The 18,647-nt window shown below is 41.5% G+C and overlaps 1 protein-coding gene across 1 annotated transcript in view; it reads left to right on the top strand.

Annotated features, from left to right (window-relative positions):
- Positions 1 to 18,647, top strand: part of PARP4 (poly(ADP-ribose) polymerase family member 4) — a 130,885-nt gene that overhangs the window by 55,574 nt on the left and 56,664 nt on the right. The window contains 3 exon segments of the mRNA XM_082701631.1: positions 330 to 376; positions 520 to 598; positions 4,149 to 4,286. Coding sequence (XP_082557757.1) covers positions 330 to 376; positions 520 to 598; positions 4,149 to 4,286 — 264 coding nt within the window.

The raw sequence follows: 18,647 nt of genomic DNA on the forward strand, positions 1-18,647 counted from the left end.
TTATATAAATTGTGTGTGTGTGTGTGTGTGTATGCATATAGAGGTATGATGTATATGTGTGTGTATGTGTGTGGGTGTACAACATATAGACATATGTATAGTTGAAAATCTCTGTTAAATTGGTGATAAATTATCCCTGATATCAGCTGCATTTTAGAAGTTACTGTGATTCCATGAGCAAATATTCTGTGTCTCAGTACTGGGAAGTGAGATCGGTTGTCTTATTGCTGCTATAGATAGTAGTCTTGGTAACATTACATTCAGCTTAGAGTTCTCATTGTGAAACTTAGTACATACTTAGTTATACATGTATATTTTTCTTTTAACAGGATACAGTAGAGAAGATTAATATAGACAAAATAGGAACAAAACAAAGGTTAGTACCAAAAATATAAAACCTCTTAAGACATTCAATTGATATTAGCTTTATGGTTTCAAATATTACTTAAAATTCTATAAAATGACAGCAAGTATTTGTTTAATATTTAAGTTCATAGACTTTTTCTTCTTTTTTGGTAGCTTCTCTTTGAGTATGTCCATTGAGATGCCATATGGGATTGAATCCATTTCTAGTGATACACATAAACTGAGACAAAAGGTTAGTAAATCTTTGTTTTATTTTTTAGGAGCTTTTATTTTAGCATTATTTTTATTTTATAAAGACAATATATTCAAGTGGTTTAAAATTTTTAAAAAATAATGCTAATAACAGGGGTGCCTGGCTCGTTCAGTCGGTGGAGCACACAACTTTTGACCTTGGGTTCAAGCCCCACGTTGGGTGTAGAGATTACTTTAAAAATAAAATCTTAGAAAGAAGAAGAAAATAATTCTAACAACGGCTTCTCTCAAGAAGCAGCAGCCTGGTTCTGCCCTGCATCTTCCAGTCCAGCCTCCAGAGACAGTGAACCACTTTAAATATTTTACCTCCTTTCTGGAGCCCTCTGAAGTTGTAAATGCTCTTTTTTTTTTTTTTAAACTGCTTGTTCTTGATTCATCTGATTCAAAATTATTTTTTTATTTCCTGTTGTGGTACATGAAAATTTCCTTCTCTTATCTCTCCACTAACCTCACTCACACATAGATTGAAACTCTTCAGAATAATATTGGTCACTCTTGAATGCTCTTAATAATTCAGATAATGTTTTCCCCCTGAGACCTTCCTCCCTTCTGTCTGTCCACTCCCAATGCAGCTTGGTTACCACAGAACATCTGTTGTCCCAGGGCCTTTCTTTATGATTCTTCTTTATAGGGCTTTTCCTTTTTATCCTCTTTCTTGTTTTTTCCCCCTCCATTTGGCAGAGCACAGCCTCTGTTAATTTCCTCAGCATGTGGGCAACAATGTCTGCAGCTAGCCTTAATCCATGTGTGAATACTGATCATTTGCTGAGATGTATAATCCTGGGTTGAAAATCATCTTCCTCAGAAAATTGAAAACATTATCTTATAGCTTCCAGTGTGACTTTTGAGAAGTTAAGTGCTATTCTTATCTCCCATTCTTTGTATGTAGTCTGTTTTGTTTTGTTTTAAGTTTTACAAGAGTTTCAGATCTTATCTTTATCCCTGGTATTCTGAAATTTCATAGGAATGTGATAGTCATTCATTGTATGTAATGCATAGCCTTTAGTGCTAGGAAATTTTGTTACTTTTTTTTTACAATAAATTGTTCCTCTTTCTTTTCTTTTTTTTTTTTTTTTAAGATTTTATTTATTTATTTGAGAGAGAGACAGTGAGAGAGAACATGAGAGGGGAGAAAGTCAGAGGAAGAAGCAGACTCTCCAAGGAGCAGGGAGCCCGATGTGGGACTCGATCCTAGGACCCTGGGATCCTGACCTGAGCTGAAGACGGTCGCTCAACCAACTGAGCCACCCAGGCACCCCAAATTGTTCCTCTTTCCTTCACCTATTGCATTGCCTTTAAGTCAGCTGTCCCCTGGATTGAGCCTCTTGTTTTCTTTCTTTTTCTCTCCTTTGACCTTTGTATTATTTCCTTGTTCTACTTTCTGACTGATATTCTCAATTTTAAACTCCATTCTACTGAAATTTGTGTTTAAACATTCTCATTTTTAATTTGTAAGAACTCTATTCTGTTTTATAAGTACCCCCCCTTTATTAAAAGAATTTATTTATTTATTTGACAGACAAAGATCACAAGTAAGTAGAGAAGCAGGCAGAGAGAGGAAGAAGCAGGCTCCCTGTTGAGCAGAGAGCCCTATGCAGGGCTAGGATCATGACCTGAGTGGAAGGCAGGGGCTTTAACCCACTGAGCCACCCAGGTGCCCCAGTACTCCTTTTTTATAGCATCTTTTGTGTTTCATGGGTACCTTATCTTCTCTTTCTTGTTTCTCTGAAAACATAATATATATATTTTTCTCTTCCCTGGGTTGTATTTTTTTTAAGTTCCTTTTTTCTTTTTCTGGCTTTTTCTTTTTTCGGTTTCCATATTTTGGGTTAGAGGCTTTTTCTCAAATGCCTGGGTGACCTCTCTGTGTTCAACTGTAACTGAGACACAAGAAAGCTAGTTAGGTGCTCTGAGGTGGGTGGAGCTAGTGGACCAAAGACTCTGCGGAGTCTGGCAACTGACTGGCTATTGGGTGGTGAGTCTTGTGGTGGTGGTTTAGCCCTTCTGTGGTTATTCAGAACACCTCTAGCTTATTCATAAAGTATGACTAGGGAGAGTGACTGAAGGGCCCACACATTAGGATGCCAACTTTTACTTCATTCCCCAGTTTGCTGCCCTATATTCCTACGCTTTTTTATGCCTAAAATTCCTCAAAGTGGATGCTGTTTGCTTGAATTTTTCTAAGAAATTAATCTTCAGTTTTCTTTAATGAGAGAACAGAGTACTAGCTATTGGTGCTAGCTGCTTGGTTACTTTGGACAGGGAGGGGGCCTGTATTAAGAACTTAGTGCATAGTCTACTTGCTAGTTACCAGTGTTTTCTGCAGTACCACCAGGATATGAGCCTTACCAGGTTGCTGTAGTCCCCCACCAGTCCCAGGTAGTAGCTACCTCCACTCTAGCTGCGTCACTTACCATACCTCTATCAACTTTCCATTTTTTAAAAAAAAATTTTGACATCTCTCAACTGCTATTGTCTTTGTTCCTATCCTCAATATCTTTATGGGTTTAAACCCTTTAATTGGTTCCTTTTTATGGTAGAGAATTTTAGGATTTTGCTAAGAATGGAGGTAAACATATATATTTAGTCTATCCTTAACAAGAAACCCTCTGCATCAGATAGCTTCTGCTGTGTAACAATCTCAAAACCTTATGATTTAAAATAATGACATTTGTTATTTCTCACAGTTTTGTGACTTGGCTGGGCAGTTCTAATGGGCTGCACTGGCTTGCCTGGGACAGGATAGTCTAGAATGGGCTTATTCTAATACCTGGCGGGCGGCCTGGTGTCAGTTGGGGTTATGACCATGTCTCTCTTTATCCAGCAGGTTAGCTCAGGTTCATTCATATAGTTAGTGGAAAAGTTCTCAGTAGCAGCAGAGGAAGGCAAGCCCCATTGCACCAATGTTTTCCAAGCCTCTTGCATCACATGAAAGCAAGTCACATTGTCCAACTTTGGATTCAAGGCAGAGAAATAGGTGTTACCTTCTGATAGGAAGAGATGCAAAGTCACATTACAAAGGAACAAGCACACAGGAATGGAAAGACTTTATGGCCATTTACAATCTATCCCATTGACTTTATTATTTTAAAACTCATCATCCACATTTTCAAAAGTTATTTTATATTTATGAAAATATAATTTAAAAATAAGGTATAATTATAAGATTTCTGTTGAATTTTCTATTTTTACTATTCTGAGTTCTAGTGTACTACTATATGCTATAATGCTATATCGATATAGTTCTACCTAAATAAATAGATCTGTAATCTTTGGATCCAGGATTTGGACTGTCTCAGACTTCTCAATTTGACTGTGTACATCAACCTTAGAATTTCAGGAGGGTAACTGTTATGATAATGGTCAGGACTTCTAAAAATTTCATAATTTTGGAATTTATTATTACCTTGTTGATTCTTGATGGAGTTAGATAAATTATGCAAGGGTTTGCCACTTGACAGGTAACTGCAAATTGATCATATGTTATTATTCAAATATTTACTTTGTTGTCATTATGGTTTGTTTTGTAGTGCACAGACTGCAAAGCGGTAATTAGCACCGTGGAAGGTAGCTCCTTAGACACTGATGGATTCTCTCTTCACGTTGGGTTGTCTGATGCATATCTCCCAAGAATGTGGGTTGAAAAACATCCAGAAAAAGAAAGTGAGGTACAGTCCTTCTTACTTAAAAATGGGAAACACTATTGAAAAAATATTTCAGAATAGATTACTTAAATTTGGAAATTACTGATAGTCCTGAAAAACTAGCATTACAAAATGTGCTCTCACCACCCCAAGATTTTACAACTGAAAATACTTATGATAGGTCCCCCAATAATGGGTCCATGATCAAAGGAGTGAGACTGATACAAAGCGACGGTCAAGCAAAGCTTTATTTCGCGCCAAGCATCAAGAATCAAACCGACTGGTTGGGGCTGTCTCTTGCAAAGAGGCGACCCCTCCCAGCCTCCAGCCTCACAGACTAACTTTTTTTTTTTTTAATAATTTTTTTTTTAAGATTTTATTTATTTATTTGAGAGAGAGACAGTGAGAGAGAGCATGAGCAAGGAGAAGGTCAGAGAGCGGAGAAGGTCAGAGAGCGAAGCAGACTCCCCATGGAGCTGGGAGCCCGATGCGGGACTCGATCCCAGGACTCCGGGATCATGACCTGAGCCGAAGGCAGTCGTCCAACCAACTGAGCCACCCAAGCATCCCACAGACTAACTTTTATAGAGCAAAGTCCATGTGGTTGAGCCTGGCCACACACAGGTGGCCAATGGGATTGCAACACACAGAGAAAATTGCACAGTCATGCTAGGTCACACAAGGGTGGCCAATTGAATTTCAATTTACCCTAGTAGATATTTGGACTAGCCTATTACCTTGGTCAGAATTGGCACCCAAAAGGCGGGACCCACTCTCCTTGGTAGCTAGGGAGACAGTATGTGTTCCCCACTGATTGGATGTCTCCACCTGGCCTGACCCGCCCTTGTATCTGAGCTTTGCTACCTGGGACTGGTTTCCTGGACTTGCTTTTAAGTAAGTTCCTCTGGGAGGGGCAGGGTCAATCTAAGTTTACATAAATGTAAATATAAGCATTAACAACAAAATGGCTCCCTCTGGCTAAGTAGGCCATTGTATTCTACTTTTTTCTTTGGAGATTAGTCAAATCCTTGACTTTTCAGCCAGTTCTATGTTCTCCTGTTTAAGGGGTTATATTGAGCATGTAAGACTAACGTTTTTATCGCTCTGATTTTCTTTTGTACAAATGACATTAGGGCGTTTATAATGCAGGGGCCAAAAAGTAACATTAGTGTGCAGTGGGCTGATGAGTTAGCCATTCACCACTTTATATAACCTTTTCCATTTTTCCTAATTCCGTTCATCTAATTTCCCACCTATACTTTTTTGTCTCATGAGGTAACTCAGAAGCTCTTACACAAACAGGTAACAATAGGAGCAACAATGAACTCATAGTCTTTTGAGTCTTAACTTTAGTCCACAGTCAGCGGGGTCCATCAGCTGTGGCTTCCATCTCTGGGGGGCATCCTTGTCCTTGGCTCATTTGACATGACCGGAGTGAATCCAGGCCCTGATGCCTTCTACTTTTATTGTTGTGGGGGTGGTCAGGATGACAGTAAATGGTCCCTTCCAGCGAGGCTCCAAGTTTCCCACTTGATGGTGACATATCCAAACCAAGTTCCCGGGTTGGTAAGGATTTGGTTCCACCTCTGTCTCCATCTCAGTGTGGGCAGTTCAGATCCCTGTGTGGGCTCTCTTTAAGACAGACTATAATGCCTGCAGTGACTGGAGTACAGACTGATCAGTCATTTCTGCTAGAGCAACCTCTTGTAGCCAAGGGCAGAGTGGGGGGTGGTCTCCCAAACATTATTTAAAATGGGATTACCTTGTTTAAGTAGGATGTACACCGCACCCTGAGGAGGGCAAAAGGAAGGAGATCCACCCATCCACCATCTCCAGAATTAGCTTTGTCAAGGTCTCTTTAAGAGTCCGGTTCATTCTCTCTACTTGTCCGGTTCTCTGGGGCTGGTAAGCACAATGTAGTTTCCAATTAGTGCCCACAGCCTTGGCCAATGCCTGTGAGACAACTCACAAATGCAGGGCCGTTGTCTCACCCGATCGCGAGAGGCAGCCCAAACCTAGGAATTATTTCTTCTAATAGCTTTTTGGCTAACACTCCTGCCATCTCATGTTTGGCAGAAAAAGCCTCTACTCAGCCTGAGAAGGTATCTACAAAACTAACATATACTTCTGCCCATATTTTCTGGGTTTCATCTCTGTAAAATCTATTTCCCAATAAATTCCTGGTTCCTTACCTCCTTCTCTTTTCCCTCTTCCCATTCTAGTTCTCCCCACATTAACTGCCTGGCATTGAGCACATCTATCAACTACATCCTGAACTATATGCCCTAATTTAGAAACCTGGAACTGCTTGCCTATAAGATCCTTGAGTTTGCGTGTCCCCAAATGAGTACCCTGATGTATCTGGTCTACTAACTTCTTACCTAATCTTTAAGGAAGAATTAACATTCCTCTTTTAGTCTTAGCCTAGTCCCCTTCGTAGTCCAATTTAGCCCATTTTTGTAAATACTTTAAATCTTCCTCTGAATAGTCTGGTTTTTCTGGTAGGGCTGGAGCCAGGAGTATAACCAGCTCTTGCACTGTTTCTTGGGATGCTTGCTTTCCAGCTTGATCTGCTAATTGATTTCCTTTTGAAATCAGATCAGTCCCCTTTTGGTGTCCTGGGCAATGCATATCGGCCACCTCTTTTGGGTCCCAAATAGCCTGGAGGAGAGCCAATATTTCTCCTCTGTTTTTAATTCCTTTTCCATCTGCTGTTAATAGGCCCCTTTCTTTATAAATAGCCCCATGTATATGGAGAGTAGCAAAAGCATACCCACTGTCCATATAGATTTTGGCGGTTTTATCTTTGGCCATCTGCAGTGCCTTCGTGAGTGCAATTGGCTCCGCTTTTTGTGCCGAGATTCCGTGTGGCAGGACTGCCGTCCAGAGTTCCTGCTCAGGGGAAACCACTGCAGCCCCCACATACCTCTTTCCATGACCATGTAGCTACTCCTGTCTGTCTTGTCGGATGCGGTGGGGCAGGGATATCAAGTGATCACCTGTTTCCTGGACTCAGACAGTGAATGCACTCCCTGTGGAGATCAAAGCCTAGATAAGTGTTGTGGCTCTGACAGAACTGTGCTTTCTTTGCTGACACCTAATACCCTTTTTCCTGCAGAGTCTGTAAGAGAGATCTTGTCCCCCACAAACATGACTCATAGTCCTCAGAGGTTATTAGTAAGTCATCAACATACTGTAAAAGAGTGACTCCCGGGTTGGAGGTTCTGTACTCACACAAATCCTCATGTAGGGCCTCGTCGAACAGGGTGAATTCTTAAATCCTTCAGGAAGTCTTGTCCAGGTGAGCTGGCCTTGGAATTCTTCCTGAGGATCGGACCACTCAAAAGCAAAGAGGGGCTGAGACTCCCTTGCTAAAGATATGCAGAAAAATGCATCTTTGAGATCAAAGATGGTATAGACCATTCTTTTGGGGCCCAGGAGGGAAAGGAGGGTATAGGGGTTAGTCCCTGTTGGGTGGATATCTTCAATCCATTTATTAACTTCCCGCAAGTCCTGAACGGGTAGTACTCCCCAGTCTTGGACTTTTTGACAGGCAGCAAAGGTGTGCTCCATGGAGACTTGCAAGGAACTAGGATCCCATCTCCTTGGAGGCGGTTAATGTGTTTTCTAATCCCTTCCTTTGCTTCCCAGGGGAGGGAGTACTGCCGGACGCAAACAGCCGTGGCCATTTCTTTTCATTGTACCACCACAGGAGGCTGTCCCTTGGCCAAGCCAGAGGGCTTCCCTTCTGCCCATACTTCGGGAAACTCGACCTGTAGGGTTTGGAGAAGGCTCCTTTCTCTCATCTCCTCTGGTTCTGAGACTGGCTTGTAAAGAAGGTATTCATCTACTGCTGCCACAAACATATGCACAGTGGGTTATCTCAAGGTTACAGTCATATCTCCTTCGGAGAACTGAATGCCAGCTCGTAGTTTGTGGAGGATATCTCTTCCCATCAGGTTATATGGGGCATTAGGGAGGACCAGGAATCGATGCTTGACTACTCCCAAAGCCAAATTTAAAGTCCTTTCTGTTGTCCATTTATGTCTTTCTGTGCCATTCACCCCTTGTACCCAGACTTCCTCTCCAGATAGTTTTTCCATAGGTTTAAGTAATGATGAAGATTGGGCTCCCGTGTCCACCAAAAAATCAGTTAATTTCCCCTCCACTTCAATTTTTACCCGAGGTTCGGGGAGGGGCTCTGAACCATGGCCCCTTCAGTGTCTGGTGGCCAGCATCGCCGTCTTCCTTTTGGGGCACTCCCTGGCCCAGTGTCCTTTTTCCATACAGTAAGCACACTGATCTGAATCTAAGTCTTCCTGCCTGCCTTCTTTGTGCTTGGGCTTTTCCTTCCATTTACCATCCCCTACCTGCCTTTCCCCTTTCTATTGACCTCTTTCCCCCTGTCTCCTCCCCACCTCATGTAATGCCAAAACCTTAACCAGTTATTTTTGCCTGTTTTTCATCCTCTTATGCATTCCTATTGTTAAACACCTTTTCTGATATTCTGCTAACTCAGTCAGATTCTTCCCTTCAAATCCTTCAATTTTCTGAAGTTTCCTCCTTATATCTGGGGCTGACTGGCAAAAGCAAGATTTACTCCCTCTGATTTTCAGGTGCCTTAGGGTTGATCGGGCTATACATTTTATAGGCTTCAATAAGCCTTTCTAGGAAAGCTCCCGGAGACTCATTCTTACCTTGAGTCACCACACTAATTTTAGATAAATTTATGCATCTCCTGTCAGCTGAACGGAAGTCTCCCAGTAGAGCCTGGTGGTAGAAGTGTAGGCTTTCCTTACCTTCATCGGAGTTTGGCTCCCAGTCAGGGGGTTCCTTCAGGCAGTAGTCCTCCATTCCCTGGGGATCGAGGTTCATGCCAAGTCTCTCACTTATCACATTATGGGTTTCTCGCATGATGTGATCCCTCTCTTCTGTGTTAAAGAGAGCCATAAGGAACTATTGAATATCCACCTAGATGGGCTGGTGGGTAAGAAAGAAAGTCTCCAAGAGACTAATTAAATCCTGAGGGTGGACAGAAAAGGATTTGTGTTGGGCCTTCCAGTTATATATGTCAGAAGAGGGGAAAGGGCTATAGGTAAGGTAGGGGTGCCGTCTTCCATCTGGTGGAGCAACCTCATGGAGAGGTAGCATTGGTAGTGATGGAACCGGTGAGGTGTAGGGAGTCAAAGGGGGATAGAGGAAAGGGGAGGGTTCAGGACAGTCTCCCTGCTTGGTGGTTCCATAGGTGGACCCTGACCGCATATGAGGTGGGCTGGTAGGGGCGTCTCGGGACCAAGAGTCAGGTTTAGGGGACAGATAAGGGGGGAAATTCCACATCCTCCACATCTGAAGGGGGTAGGACGGTCTTCTTCCCTTGTTCCCCTTCGTCTTTCTGTTCTGGTTTTGGTGATCTAACCTGCCTTAGAGGGAAAGAGATGGTTTTGTTTGCAGGGGGAAGGTGAGACCTGAGCCATGATGGTGGCTCTTCTATCAGATATCGCCAGGCCATGATGTATTATATTTGGTCTCGATGGAGATCAAAGACCTTACTCTGGGTAGAGTAGATCTGAGCCAAGGCAAACGTTCTTTCTGGCAGCCATCCTGTGGAGAAAATGGGCCACTCTAATTGGCAGAGTGTTTTTAGTTTTCCTGGGTAAAACTTGTCACCAGACTAGGTGGCTTTACCTTGAAAATCCTTAAAATGCTGGAGAACAAGACTTAGGGGTGTCACAGGTCCCTTACTCTCTGCATGCCCCATTTCTCCAAATACAATAAACGACACAACAGACAACAAAAAGGCAAGACAAAGACAACCACAGGCCCAGCGATCCTCATCCAGAGCCTGCTGCTGGTAGGGACTTTCTCGGTCCCCTGCAAACACAACAAACAACACAACAGACAATAAAAGGACAAGACAAAGACAACCACTGGCCCACCAGTCCTCACCCAGAACCTGCCACGATGGGGACTTTCTTGATGTCCTGACCGCCTGGAGGACTCAAAACCCCTGACCGCCCAGAGGGACTTGAACCCCCTGACAATATACCAGTGGAGGGATGGGGCATCCCCGCATCCCCTCCAGCCCTAGGGAGCATGGCTGTGTCCAGCTTCTCCCCAGTGGGCTATTCCCTGGAGCTCAGCAACCAGAGAGACAGACAGGATCCCAAGATCTTACCTCTGGAGGCTTTTCCCAGAAATTCTGACACTGACTCAGTTCTTGTCGTTTAATCCCAGATGAGCCCCCAAAGATAGGTCCCCAATAATGGGTCCCTGATCAAAGGAGCGAGACTGATACAAAGCGAAGGTCAAGCAAAGCTTTATTTCGCGCCAAGCATCGAGAATCAAACCGACTGGTTGGGTCATCTTTTACAAAGAGGCAATCCCTCCCAGCCTCACAGACTAACTTTTATAGAGCAAAGGCCCTGTGGTTGAGCCTGGCCACACACAGGTGGCCAATGAGATTGCAAAACACAGAGAAAACTGCACAGTCATGTTAGGTCACACAAGGGTGGCCAATTGAATTTCAACTTACCCTAGTAGATATTTGAACTAGCCTATTACCTTGGTCAGAATTGGCACCCAAAAGGCAGGGCCCACTCTCCCTAGTAACTAGAGAGATAGTATGCATGCCCCACTGATTTGATGTCTCCACCTGGCCTGACCCGCCCTTGTATCTGAGCTTTGCTACCTGGGACTAGTAGCTAGGGAGACAGTATGTGTGCCCCACTGATTGGATGTCTCCACCTGGCCTGGCCCGCCCCTGTGTCTGAGTTTTGCTACCTAGGACTGGTTTCCCGGACTTGCTTTTAAGTAAGTTCCTCCTGGAGGGACAGGGTCAATCTAAGTTTAGTGCATAAACAACAAAATGGCTCCCTCTGGCTAAGTAGGTCCTTACACTTACAAAATTAGGCTTGACAAACTTCTAAGGTTTCAACCAAATCTCTCATGTGATAAGTTTCTCTATGACTGTAGTTTTTACTTTAATGCCCACCAAAACCAAAATATGCCTTCAGACATTTTCCAGGGACCCAGCAGGAGACACTTTAATCTACAACCCTGAAGATTCTGAAAGTGCCCTATTCTCAGTTCTAGAACCCTCCTAGCTACAGTCCACGAGTAGTCCCATAGGACCTGGTGGATGCTCATTTCTGCACTTCAGGAAATCAGAAAGATCAGATATTCTGCTTCAGCCCCTCCAGGGATGATCAGGGGCCAGTCAACCAACCCAGAGACCTCATGGGAGACATCCACCTGCACCTTCAGAGGCAGGTCTGCAGATCTCAGTTGTAGCTGTGAAACCTGAAACAGTTCCGGAACTTTGCAGCTCCTCTCAATTGTAGTCCAGGATCAGTCTTGCCCTCCCAGGGACTCATCCAGCAACTAGGGAGGAGCCTTCCCAGGGACCTAGTGGAAGCTGGTAATAGGTCTGCTGACTGAGGAGCTATGGACTGTAAAGTGACCTCTTGTCCCAGGCTACTCTACCGAACAAGGTACTGAGCTATCTCAGCCATCCAAGGGACCAGACATGATCCACACCTGACTCCCTGGTAACAAGAATGTCAACTGCAGACCACACCATATACGGAGCAACAGCCTTGAAATTGACTCCAGTCCCGCATAACTGTAGTGTCAGAGGTAATCCCATCAGCCAGGGAGTCTGCCAAACTAGTCTGTAAAAACAGAGGTTTTTGCTCCTTGAGATGCACAGAGAACAGTGCAAGGTTTATGTAAATCATGAAGAATTAGGCAAACATGACACCACCAAAGAAGACTAATAAAACTCCTGTAACGGATCCTAAAGAAATGGAAAGCTATGATTTGCGTGACAGGCACCAGGGTGCCTGAGTGGCTTAGTGGGTGAAAGCCTCTGCCTTCGGCTCAGGTCGTGATCCCAGGGTGCTCTGCTCGGCGGGGAACCTGCTTCCCCCTCTCTCTCTGCTTGCCTTTCTGCCTACTTGTGATCTCTATCAAATAAATAAATAAAATCTTTAAAAAAATTAAAAATCAAGAACAAGGAGAGAATTTTAAAAGCAGCAGGAGGGGGCGCCTGAGTGGCTCAGTGGGTTAAAGCCTCTGCCTTCAGCTCAGGTCATGATCCCAGGGTCCTGGGATCGAGCCCTGCATCGGGCTCTTTGCTCAGTGGGGAGCCTGCTTTCTCCTCTCTCTCTGCCTGCCTCTCTGCCTATTTATGATCTCTGTCTGTCAAATAAATAAATAAAATCTTTAAAAATAAAAAAAAAAAAGCAGCAGGAGAATGGCTCATCACATATAAGCAAACACCCCCACGCAGCTAACTGCAAATTTTTCTGCAAACCATGAGGTCAGGAAGGAGTGGGATGATCTATTCAAAATGCTGAAAAGAAAAACTGCCAACCAAGAATACTATTCTTTTGGGTTCCTGGACCAATTCCAAGAGGAGTTGGGGGGTTTCCCCACACACTACCACAGAAGTCCAGGATGTTACCATACTTCTGACCATCTAGCTATAAATCAGATTCCCACAAGCCTTTCCTCAGTTTTGATTAACTTGCTAGAGCAGCTCACAGAACTCAGAGAAACATTTTACTTACTAGATAACTAGCTTATTACAAAAGCATATAGCTCAGGCATAGCCAGGTGGAAGAGATGCATAGGACAAAGTCTGAGGAAAGGGTGCAGAGCTTCCATTCCCTCCTCAGGCACATCATTCTTTCACATCTCCATGTGTTCACCAGTGTGGAAGCTCTCTAAAAACTCATGATTTGGGGTTTTTATGATGACTCCATTACACAGGCATGAATGATTAGAATCATTGGCCATTGTCAATTGATTCAGTCTCCAGCCTCACTCCCATTCCAGAAGTCTGGGGGTAGAACTGAAAGTTCTAAATCTCTGGTCATATGGTTGATTTTCCTGGCAACCAACCCCCTTCTTAGGTGGGGTCCAAAACTTGCCTCATTAACATGAGGTGTCTCTTATTAGAGATACCTTTATCACTCTGATCACTTAGGAAATTCCAAGGTTTGGGGAGATGTGAGGCAGAAACAGTGGACAAAGACCAAATATATATGAGTTGATCAAATCCATATTTCTTGGAAATCACTATATAGCATAAACTTAGCAAAACTACCCTTCAGAAATGAAGGAGAGACACATTCCCAAACAAAAACTAAGGGAATTCATCACCACTGGTCCTGCCTTATGAAAAATGGCAAAGGGAGTTGTTGAAATGAAAGAACACTAGAGAAACACAAGCTTCTAGTTATGGAATGAATAAGCCAGGGGAATAAAAGGTATAGCATGAGAGTATAGTCAATGCTATTGTAGTAGCATGTGGTGACAGAATGTAGCTATACTTGTGATGAGCATAGCATAACAAATAAACTTGTCAAATTGCCATGCTGTACATAGGAAACTAATATAACATTGTACATCAAGTATACATTAGTAAAAAATAAAATAGAATATCCTGTCAATAGATGCAGGAAAAGTGTTTGAAATTTTCAACACCCTTGAGGCACCTGGTTGGCTTAGTCATTAAGCATCTGCATTCAGCTCAGGTTATGATCCTGGGGTCCTGGGATCAAGCCCCATATCAGGCTGCCTGCTTGGCAGGAAGCCTGCTGCTTCCTCTTCCACTCCCCTTCCCCCTGCATGTGTTTTCTCTCTCGCCGTGTCTCTCTCGGTCAAATAAATAGGTAAAATCTTTAAAAAAAAAAAAAAAAAAACCCTTTTATGATGAAAGCTCTGAACATACCTCAACATAATAAAGACCATATATGACAAACCCATAGCTAACATCATACTCAGTGGTGAAAAATAGAGCTTTTTCTCTAAAACCAGAAATAAGAGTGCCCACTCTCACTATTCCTAATTCATTGTAGTACTGGAAAGCCTAGCTAGAACAATTAGGCAAGAAAAAGAAATGAAAGGCATACAAATGGAAAGGAAGAAGTAAAACCATCTCCGTTTGTGGATAACATCTCATGTATAGAAAACCCTAAGTCTCCACTAAAAAACTGTTAGAACTAATAAACAAATTTAGGCAAGTTGTAGGATACTATAAGAAAACTATAGGCCAATATCCCTGGTTCACATAGGTGCAAAAATTCTTAACATAATAGTAGCAAACGGACTTCAATAGCACATCAAAAGGATCACACACCATGATCAATATCAACATACAAAAATCAATTATATTTCTATGAGCTAACAACAAACTGTTTGAAAAAGAGATTAAAAAAACAATCCCAGGCACCTGGGTCACTCAGTCAGTTAAGTGTTTGCCTTCAGGTCAAGTCATGATCCCAGGGGCCTGGCATTAAACCCTGCATCAGGCTCCCTGCTCAGTGGGGAGTCTGTGTCTCCCTCTCCTCTGCTGCTCTCCTGCTTCTACTCTTCTTTCTCTCTGTCCAATAAATTTTAAAAATATTTTTTAAAAAAAGCAAAAATAATCCCATTTACAGGAGGACCAGAAAATAAAATAAAATACTTAGGAATAAATTCAACCAAAGGAGGTAAAAGATATATATACATTGAAAACTGTAAGACACTGATGAAAGAAATTGAAGAAGACACAAACGAATAGAAAGATATCTTATTATGGAACCACAAAAAAACCTGGATAGCCAAGGCAATCTTGAGAAATAAGAACAAATCTGGATGCATCACACTTCCTGTTTTCAAACTATAGTACAAAACTATAGTAATGAAAACATTATTGTACTGTCATAAAAGCAGACACACAGACCCATGGAACAGATTGGGAGCCCAAAAGTAAACCCATGTGTATATGGTCAACTAATATTTGACAAGGGAGCCAAGAATATTCAATGAGGACAGGATGGTCCTTTCAAAAAATGGTGCTGGGAAAAGTGTATATCTACATGCAAACAAATGAAATTAGGCCCCTCTCTTGAACTGCTCATAAAAATTAACTCAAAATCAGTTAAAGACTTAAGTCTAAGACTTGAAACCATAAAACTCATGGAAGAAAACAGAGGAAAACCTTCTTGAAATAGGTCTTGGCAGTGGTTTTTTGGATATGACACCAAAAGCACAAGCAACAAAAGGCCAAAATTAATAAATGGGACTACATCAAACTTAAAAGCCTTTGTACAACATAGGAAACCATCAACAAAATGGAAAAGCAACCTATGGAATTGAAGAAAACTTCTGCAAACCATATATCAGAGAAGAGGTTAATATCCAAAATATATAAAGAACTCATGTAACTTGGGGCGCATGGATGGCTGAGTTGGTTAAGTGTCTGCCTTTGGGTCAGGTCATGATCTCAGGGTCTGGGAATCAAGCCCCATGTGGGACTTCCTGCTCAATAGGGAGCCTGCCTTGCTGTCTGATTCTCCTTGCCCAGCTCGTTCTGTCTCTTTCTCTCAAACAAATAAAATCTTCAAAACAAAACAAAACAAAAAACCTCATGTAGCTCAATAACAACAACAAAAAAAAAATCTGTTGAAAAAATGGGCAGAGAAACAGAATAGACATTTTTCTAAAGAATACATCCAGGTGGCCAACAGGTACATGAAAAGTTGCTCAACATCACTCATCATTAGGGAAATGTGAATCACAGTGAGGTAACACCTCACACCTACTGGGATGGCTGTTATCAAAAAGACAGATAACAAGTATTGACACGGATGTGGGAAAAAAGGAATACTTGTGCACTGTTGATGGGATTATAAATTGGTGCAACCACTACAGACAAAGAATACAGAGGTTCCCCCCAAAATTAAAAATAGAACTACAATGTAATCCAACAAGTCTCTCTTCTGAGTATATATCCAGAACAGATGAAATCACTCTTTCAAATAGATATGTGCACCAATATATTAGTTGCAGCATTATTCACAATAATGGAGACATGAAAAAACCTAAGTGTCCACTAATGGATGAATGGCTATAGAACATGTGATAGACAGATAGTTATAGGTCAAAGAGTACTGACTTCCAGTCATAAGACAAATAATTTTGGGGGATCTAATGTATTGTATGATGGCTACAGCAAACAATACTGTATTATGCACTTGAAAGTTGCAAAGAGAGTAAATTTTTAATGTTCTCACTATAAAAACAAAACTATAAGTTATGTGAGGTGATGAATGTGCTATTAACCCTATGGTGGTAATCACTTCCAATATCACATCGTGACATTGTACACCTAAAATTTATACAATGTTAATAGATCAATTGTATCTCAAAGCTGAGGAAGTTTTTTTAATTGAAACTTCTACGATGGTAGTTATACTTTAAGTATTAGTTGATTAAAAAAGATAAGGTTGGTGGGGAGGGGGGTTGGGAGAAGGGGGTGGGGTTACGGACATTGGGGAGGGTATGTGCTTTGGTGAGTGCTGTGAAGTGTGTAAACCTGGTGATTCACAGACCTGTACCCCTGGGGATAAAAATATATGTTTATAAAAAATTAAAAATTAAAAATAAAAAGATAAGGTTGCATATTTTAGTCATCACAATAGCATCTGTATTCCTTTTAGAATAGTGTGTGCGTATATGTGAGAGACAGAGACCTATTACTTATTCTTCAGACTGTTGATACCATATGAATTTTCAGAGAGTAATTCTATATTAAATTTGGACCTCTTAGGTGTTTATAGCCTACACATTGGAAACCCCAGCTCTGACATTCTAGTTTTTTTATTTGATCCCCTACAGACCTCTCATTGTTGAATAAGTCTTATTATTTTTGTCTTTATAAAATTACCTGGCTAGAAAATTGAATTTTACGAGGAGGTCTTTTCCAATAAAAATTATACACTATGCCAAACTCTAAAAATCTTTCCTCTATGTATATGTATATCTATCCATTGCAGGGATGCCTGTAATTTTAGTTGTATATAACCTAAATCTCCTTTGAAATTCCACAGATAAAAGTGGCATATAAAAGAGCATAGTAAATTGATGGATCATTTTAGTACCAGGAATAAGAAGATTAATTAATCTTTTCTGTAAGCACGGGTTCTTATATATTGGGTGTACTTTAAGTGAAACACACACACATATATACCAAGGGGGCTTCATCAGTTTTTAGTGGGTCACTCTTTATTCTCTGTTACTCTAGCCCAATTACATGTCCATCATTTAGAAAGATTGTGTGGGTGGGGTTTTGGATTGAAATTTTATTGTCTCTTGGCACATAAAGTAGTACAGGCATACCTTGTTTTATCGTGCTGTGCTGTCTTATGCTGTACAGATACTGTTTTGTTTTGTTTTGTTTTGTTTTAACAAATTGAAATTTGGTGGTGACCCTGTGGAGCAAGTCCTTTGGTGCCATTTTTCCAACAGCATTTTCTCACTTCATGCCTTTGTGTCACGTTTTGGTAATTCTCTCAAGATTTCAAACTTTTTAATTATTATCATATTTGAAATGCTGCAGTCTTATGATAAAACTTGAACGGATGAGGAGTTGCTTCTTAAGGATGAGCAAAGAAAGTGGTTTCTTGTGATAGAATCTACTCATGGGAAAGTGAAGAGTGTTGAAATGGCAACAGAGGATTCTAAAGACTGCTACATAAACTTACTCAACAAAGCAGTGGCAGGGTTTGAGAGGAGTGACTTCAATTTTGAAAGAAGCTCTACTGTGGGTGAAGTGCTATCAAACAGCATCACATGCTATAGAGAAATTGTTCATGAAAAGAAGAGCCAATCGATGTGGCAGACTTCAGTATAGTTATTTTAAGAAATTGCCGCAGCCACCCCAGCCTTCAGCAACCACTAACCTGGTCAGTCAGCAGCCAACATCAAAGTGGGACCCTCCACCATAAAAAAAATTATGATTTACTGAAAGTTCAGGTGGTGGTTAGCATTTTTTTAGCAATAAGATATTTTTAAATTAAGGTATGAATAGTTTTTTAAGATATAATACTACTGCACATATATTAAACTACAGTATAGTGTAAACATAACTCTTTTTTATTTTTTTATAAACATACAATGTATTATTAGCCCCAAGGGTACAGGTCTGTGAATTTCCAGGTTTACACACTTCACAGCACTCACCATAGCACACAGCCCCCCACCAATGTCCATAACCCCACCACCCTCTCCCAACCCCCTGACCCCCAGAAACATTCTTAAGAGTCTCTTATGGTTTGTCTCCCTCCCAATCCCATCTTGTTTCATTTATTCTTTTCCTACCCCCCAAGCCCCCCACATTGCATCTCCACTTCCTTATATCAGGGAGATCATATGATAGTTGTTTTTCTCCAATTGACTTATTTCGCTAAGCGTAATACCCTCTAGTTCCATCCACATCGTCAAGAATGGCAAGATTTCATTTCTTTTGATGGCTGCATAGTATTCCATTGTATATATGCACCACATCTTCTTTATCCATTCATCTGTTGATGGACATCTAGGTTCTTTCCATAGTTT

The sequence above is a fragment of the Mustela nivalis genome (assembly GCF_964662115.1).
Source record: "Mustela nivalis genome assembly, chromosome: 15".
NCBI classification, from domain to species: domain Eukaryota; kingdom Metazoa; phylum Chordata; class Mammalia; order Carnivora; family Mustelidae; genus Mustela; species Mustela nivalis.